This window comes from Sprattus sprattus (assembly GCF_963457725.1).
Source record: "Sprattus sprattus genome assembly, chromosome: 5".
Lineage (NCBI taxonomy): Eukaryota > Metazoa > Chordata > Actinopteri > Clupeiformes > Clupeidae > Sprattus > Sprattus sprattus.
In genome coordinates this window covers 44,435,531-44,443,030 of record NC_137924.1, presented here as the reverse complement: position 1 = coordinate 44,443,030, position 7,500 = coordinate 44,435,531, and the positions used below count along the sequence as shown (strand labels likewise).

The 7,500-nt window shown below is 41.5% G+C and overlaps 1 protein-coding gene across 1 annotated transcript in view; it reads right to left on the bottom strand.

The window, feature by feature from the left end:
• sorcs2 (sortilin-related VPS10 domain containing receptor 2) overlaps nt 1–7,500 on the bottom strand; it is a gene marked incomplete at its 5' end in the record, with an annotated part of 228,392 nt that overhangs the window by 13,431 nt on the left and 207,461 nt on the right. The window contains 4 exons of the mRNA XM_080838385.1: nt 14–134; nt 4,626–4,733; nt 6,456–6,547; nt 7,015–7,091. Coding sequence (XP_080694511.1) covers nt 14–134; nt 4,626–4,733; nt 6,456–6,547; nt 7,015–7,091 — 398 coding nt within the window. The remainder of the gene's footprint in view (nt 1–13; nt 135–4,625; nt 4,734–6,455; nt 6,548–7,014; nt 7,092–7,500) is intronic.

The window sequence follows — 7,500 nt, the reverse complement described above, 5'->3', positions numbered from 1 at the left end:
GGTAATAGACTACCTGCTGGTCTGTGAGTTTCCAGGAATCATAGTCAACCTCTGTGCACTGCCTGGGGAAGGATTGACGGAAATCCACCTTCACCAGCTCCCAGTCAGACCGGTAGCTGATATGGCCAAACACCCTGTACAAAAGAAACATCACACGGTTAATAAGCCACTCCATCCATATACAGGGGCTGTGGTTCAGGGAGCGGTGAGTACTCGACCAGGACCACACTAAGGGCATGAGATCAATTCCCAGGAAGAACTCCCTGCTACCAGATACCTCCGAATGCCCTCTTTTTCGGTTGTCTGCTCTGTCCTAGTTCGACCGTTTTCAAGCAAAATGCGGTGTTCAAGTCTTTTGAGCGTCGATGGTGACCTCCCTATTTTCAATACAGACAATGAGCGATGTGGGAACATTTTGTGCCCATATCATGTGCTGGGCCACATTGCATACAGGATTATTTCTTCTTCTGTGTGTCTATGTATATGTCCTTCACAGGATACGAGGTCTGCTGTGTACAGGAACATCAATCAGTCTATTTTTCTTTGCCTACCACCTGCCGCTTTGTGACTTTTAATCCGCAAATGCGTAGTTTCGCCATGTCAGTCCTCCCGAGACGTGGCCACCCACGCGTGACCTCTCCAGTCGCTCGCCATGGGAACAGAATGCTCGCGCTACCGTGGCTTTGCCATCTTGCCTCCCGCCTCAACGTTAATGATTAAAAAGCTTCCTAATGAGTAAAGTCACACTTCAGTGGCTCTGTCAATTAGGCATTTAACAAAGAATATTCCCTTCGTATCACAGAAAAGTCCCCCGTCATTATGAGGTACTTCAAAGCTGAGTACAAAAGCAAACTCGCTACAGTTCAGCGTCTTTAATTTGCAAAGGACGCACTCGGGTTGAACTTGAAATTGAAGGTAGTGTTCACTTTCTAGCCACAAGATGGCGCCCACTCGTTGTGTGAATGGGTTACGGGGCAAAAGACGGGCGAAAGGGAAATGAACAGACGGAGCTGATCTGTGCCATCTGCTGACTGCCAGGCTACTCGAGCGCTCTGTGGTCGCACAGACGGCAAAGAACGAAACATGACGGGTGCTCGTCTTCCCCACCGTATGCTTGTTTTTTACCCGTTAACGCGTCGAGGCTCAGCCTCAAAGTACGCTGGAGTTTAACAAATTCAAGAAAACTTGTTTGTATTGTTTTTTTTTTTTAAAAAAGTGCTTTCAGTTCATGGCTGACTGGGATAGCCTACTACAAAGACTAATAATGTCCTCTTCCATTCATAAAAAATCCGAAGAATGTTCGTTTCAAGATTAAACAAATTACCAATCAAATAAAGGCACCAGAGAAGTTCGATTCTGTAAAAGCATTTATGGAAAACCGAGTGTTTTAACACCCACACTTTTCCCGGTGAGAGGGTTCAACACCCACACTTTTTCTGCAGTTTTTCCACAGTTTTGCACACTCTCAAGTGTCACACATTGAGCATGAGAGTCACTCATTTTGGTCTTTAATCACGCACTCCCGCCACACATCGTATTTCTCACGCTGAAAAACAAACTCAGGAATCAAGCACGTCTCCCCGAATCCGGTGCCACTTATCAGCCAATCCAAAAAAACAAATGGGCTAAACAATAGCCAATCAGAAAAATCTGTTGTATCTGGGTAAGATTTTAACCAGCAACCAATGAAAATAAAGCATCCTGGCATTGCGCACGACTGATCTTCTGAAAATTTCGTTCACCTGAGGAAACCACTGGAGCTCTGAGCATCTGTCTTCTACAAGGAGTAAGTCGTCTCCTGTTTTAATGTTACGACAAATTCACAATGGTTTGATACAAGCAATGACAACTTGACTGCAGTTGGATAATTTTCAAGGATAATTAGCATCAGTTTTTAATGAGTGTTTGTAGCCAACACAGTTTTAGGCGACAGCCTTTTCAGGAGCCTAGCTTTGACTCCGAACTTCGTTAATAGGCTATAATAAATTCGATTAGGCCTATTAAAAATATATATAGCCTATAAGTCGAACGAATATTAGGCAGACCTTAATATAAAATGATTATTATTTTAAAAATGTGTTTGCTTGAGCATTACATTCAGATTCCGAGGCTTCTTCACGCCTGGTGAAGTTGTGAATCGCGAACTCATTAGGCATACTAGCATGTTATAAATATCCTGGCCATGGATGCATTAATCATAGCATCTGTCTTTCAATGATGTCAGTATCACTCATTTAAATGGGATGCTTTTTATATCTTGTATGTTATACATGTTGTACACCTCTGTCATTGTATCCATCGTTTCTATTGTTAACAAGAATGGGAGCATTCAGAGAATGCAAACCTCCGCCTTGTGAACTTGACCTTTGACCTTGACATCTGAAAATCTAATCAATTATTGCCATTATATTAACCAATCTCCCCACAAAGTTTGATGGAAATCGGTCCATGCGTTTCTGCGTAATCCTTCTGACAAACAAACATACAGGGGCGAAAACACAACCTCCTTGGCGGAGGTAATAAACAAATCACATCCATCCCCCTCACTTTTGAAAAGCTTGCTACGCCCCTGACCTCACTAATGACACAGGGTAGGCTACTCAGATTATAAGTGACCTTTAATAGGACATAACTCATATGTGATTCTTGAGACCTGGGACAAAACATGTCCGTGACATAAATCATAGTGTTTTTTATCTTAAAATGTACGTAATATATTTTAAAAGCCTCACCAAACTCATCAACAGGAAAAGGGTAGCACAACAAAGTGTGTTTTGTTGTTGTCTAACATTTTGTTTTTATTCTTAATGATATGATATGTGACCAGTACCTACATTTCCGAAAGCAGGTCACACCACACTGCAATGCTTTAAAAAGTCTGAAAAGTGATATAAAATTGAACTTTATCTATATCATATGTAAATAACATAGGATTTTTTTTTCCAAACGTTAAAAAAATAATTTTGAAACATTTTGAATGTACTTTCTGGTCAGTTGACCATGTGTCCAGAGTTTTCGTCAACACCATCAGACTTTTTTAAATTGGGAAAAAAATCTGGAATAATTTAGGGCAGCTTTAACTCAAAGGAACCCTTTCCTTCCTCCTTGGTCCTCCTGGTGACATGAGAAAATTTGAGCTCTGGTAAGTTTTTAATAATACTTTGTTTTTCATATCTATTTACTATTATGCACACGATAGCGTATCAACTCCAAAATGGCTAAAGAGTCAACATTAGAGTAAAATGTTCTGCAATCTAGTGTTTATTTATATAGATTGGCTGGACCATGATCAACAGATGATAAACAAGATGGCTCCTGTGAGAATCTTGTGTGATATAAGGAGAAATGTACTTTTTTTGTCAACACCATCAGACGTCAACACCATCAAAACACCATCAAACACCATCAACATTTATGTCTGATGGTGTTGACTTTCTCTGATGGTGTTGACTAAGGCCATTTTAGTGTCCATTTTAATCATTTTAATGCTGTTTATGCCAAAAATATCACTTCCTATGCATTTTTATTGCTATTTCAGTTTCATGTGTCGAATTAAATCTAGTTTAGATATAGAGTGTCAACTCCTTCAGATATATTTTTTATATTTAAAAAAAAAAATGGTATCTGTTTCATTCCTTGAAGGATATTTTTAAGACTAACACATTTCCAATGTAGATGTGTATTTTTAATGCTTAAAAATGTCTCTGTTAAATCTGAAGGTTAAAGACAAATGTAATTCGTGATATGATTTCAATTCTACTCATTAAACATTGACTTCTTTGGCTCTAAACTTTTGTTTTTAATGATTTAAAGACCTGTGTACATTATAAGGGGAACTGGGAAAACTAATGAGTAAAAATATTTCTGATAAGTATATTTATGTTTATGATGTTATGATCAAGTGCTGACCCAGCAAACATTCAATTAACATAAAAAATCTACAACTGGGAGGTTGAACCAAAACATGTTTGGATAGACAAAACTTCACTTGACATAAATGTGATCATATATTTTGGAAGTTATCCAAATATTCTTTTGGAAAATCAAAACCTGTTTTGTCCCTTATCTCAAGAATCACTTTACCAGTTATTAGGGTCTACGCAAGACAAAAAGTGCCACAAATGAAAACAAGACAGCCGATCTCAAGTTTTAAAAACAAGCCTTTACTTGTGGCGACTGCTGTTGCCATCAGTTACCTCTACAGAAAGCGCCAAATGTAACCGACCTAGTCAGTAATGCACTCTCACACACACACAGGAGCGCGCGCGCGCCCACATTTATGAGCCCAATCAGACTTGACAGTTTGGATTCAGTGCATGTTGGAAATCTAAGTTTTATTACCAGACGCACTCTCCTGTCAAGGCTGTTCACAGTCTTGCGCGAGGTCACAGCTTTATTCGGGGGAAATTTGGAATTAGTTCTACACCAGAGTTTTGTCGACTTGCATTCAGTCTGTCGATGTGTCTGTACTTGGGAGATTGAAGGGGAATAAATGTGCTGTGTCAAACTAATTTCATATGCTATTTTAAGTTAATTTGGATTTATTTCGCAACCAAGGCTGAAGAGGCTTCTGCTGTTTCTCTAGACCCGATCAGAAGCTACTGAGAGGAGAAAGGCAAGCTTACGTCATGACAAGTGTCTCGTCTCCAGGTTCGCTGAGGAGACCGTCCACAAACACTGATGTGCTGGTGAAGTTGTGGACGCTCCACGTGCGTCCCTCGTCAATGCTGAACCTGCAAAGCACATGACTGACATTATAATAATATCTCTCCACAAAACAGCCATTTCAGATTTTTATTTTTAAACGTCCTGCCATTTTCTGAAGTGGTCAGGCATTGCTAGAGTGGGTGTTCCAGCTTAGTAAGGAGCAACAGCTAATTTCCATGACCTCACATAACTGCCCATAAAAAAACATGTTCGTATTCAAACAGCTGTATTTCCTAGCTGACCTTTCCAAGTGGTGCTTTCTGCAACCTTATGTTTGTTCCATGGGTAAGAATACATTATAAAACCACAGCATTACAGCATGGGTTATTCTTCACTGAAAAAGTTCAACTTTGAATAGTCAAACACACCTGCACACATATCTGGTGAGAAGGTATGCATGTGTGTTTTTGTTAGACGTCACTGAGGTAGAATACACATACACACTCATAAGAGGTACTCTGTGTGTGTGTGTGTGTGTGTGAGTGTGTGTGTGTGGGGGGTGGGGGGTTGGGGTGGTGCTACGGCTGGGTGAATACGGCACAGCCATCTATATGCCTTGGCAGAAAAGTAAATGAATTGACCAGAAAAGATGGTAATAAAGGCCAATTACAGAGGAGGCAGATGAGGACTCTTATAAGACGAGCAGAGAGGCAGTGGAGGAGGATTGGACAACTCTCTCTCTCTCTCTCTCTCTCTCTCTCTCTCTCTCTCTCTCTCTCTCTCTCTCTCTCTCTCTCTCTCTCTCTCTCTCTCTCTCTCTCTCTCTCTCTCTCTCTCTCTCTCTCTCTCTCTCTCTCTCTCTCTCTCTCTCTCTCTCTCTGTGTGTGTGTGTGTGTGTGTTTGGGGGGTTGGAGATAGGACAGGTTTTCCGTTTTTAGGAGGAGAGGGTTTATTTTCTCAAGCAGGCTTTCAGGCAGACGAGGGCTCTTAATGCCTCTCAGAGGAGAGGAGGGGCGGGAGATGGGTTACACACACAAACACACACACAAACTCACTCACGCACACACAAAAACACACAGCTCAACACAAAAACACACAGAAACTTATGCACAAACTCTCTCTCTCTCTTTCACACGCACACAAGTCACATTTATACTTTGATGAACACAGACACACATACATAAATTAATTTTAATGCATGCAAACATTTACATAAGAACAGACAGACGCACTCATGCACGCTTGCATGCTCGCACACACACACACACACACAAGCACTCACGCACGCTCACACACACACACACGCACACAGACATTTTACAGATTCTCTCAGTCCCTCGTCCTTTCCCTCTCTCTGTACTCTCTCTCATGCCCACAGACACACACATCCACAGACTTAAACATCCACAGACACACACATCCACAGACACACACACGCACAGACCTTAGCTAGCTACGGCCTCCTGTATTCTCTACCATTACGTACTCTCACCTTCACTTTTAACATCAATGTACTCTATCCTCAAAGTTTGATGTGAATATCAGAAGACATATCTGACTGATCTACCCTCATACCAAGCAGGTGAGACACACAGCCGCAGCTCACTGCCACTCACATATAATTGCTGTGTGTGTGTGTGTGTGTGTGTGTGTGTGTGTGAAAGAGAGTTTCCTGTTCATATCTCTGTGTATAATTGTGTGCATCTCTCTCTCTCTCTTTGTATGTGTGTGTGTGTAGGTGTGTGTGTGTGTGTGTGAGTGTGTGTGTATGTGTGTGTGTGTGTGTGTGTGTGTTTCGGCAACCGTACTTGAGGATTTTGAGTGGGATGGATGTGTCCTTAATGGCCACGATGACTCCGCCGTGATCAAGGTACAGTATGTGATGCTCCTCCTCAAACACCTACACCACACAAGGACAGTGCAGAGAGAGAAAGAGAATGAGAGAAAGAAAGAATGAATAAGTGAAACAGAGGGATATATATATATATATATATATATAGAGAGAGAGAGAGAGAGAGAGAGTGAGAGAGAGAGAGAACGGCAGTAAAAAAAAGAGCAAAGGAAAATGAGAGGGTGTCACAGGAAATTAGTCTCTAAGCCGACAGTACGATGAGGAGAGGAAAGAGAGGAGAATTTTCAGGGAAAAATGATTAACTATTCTCTTTTGAGATTTTTTCTCTGTCCTCCCCCCCCCACTCCCATGCTGTCTGTGTGCAGTGGGAGATGGAACAGACTAACCGTGGCTTTCTCAGGGAGTCAGAGGTCTCTCTCTCTCTCTCTCTCTCTCTCTCTTACTCCCTCTCTCTTACTCCCTCTCTATCTCTCTGTCTGTCAGTCTCTCTCGTAATGGGAACTCTGAACTCTCACCTGTCTCCATGTCTTGCCACAGTCAGAGGTGACATACATCTCCTCTTTGTACTCCACCAGCTGGGAACCCATGTTACCTGAGAGAGAGACAGACAGAGAGAGACAGAGAGAGAGAGAGATGGACAGACACAAATACATAGACAGGGAAAGAAAGAGATAAAGATGGAGAAAGAGAGGTCATGATCAACGAGGAATTAAAATGATGTGAGAAATAAACATTGAGAAAATAACTCAATGACTTTAACTGATTGAAACAACACCAACCGAGTACATATCACAGTACATATCACATCATCGTTATCTCCAGCCATTGTCAATCATTACAGAATCACTTTGTGATACTATCTAACTGTCCTCTAAGGACGTTACATAAATCATTGACTGAATCTTGAGATTTCACACGGCGTAAAGGAGAAAGAGAGCGTGTGTGATGTGCAGAAACAGGTGAAAACGAGTAAAAGCGAGCTCAGTGGGGATCCACAGGCC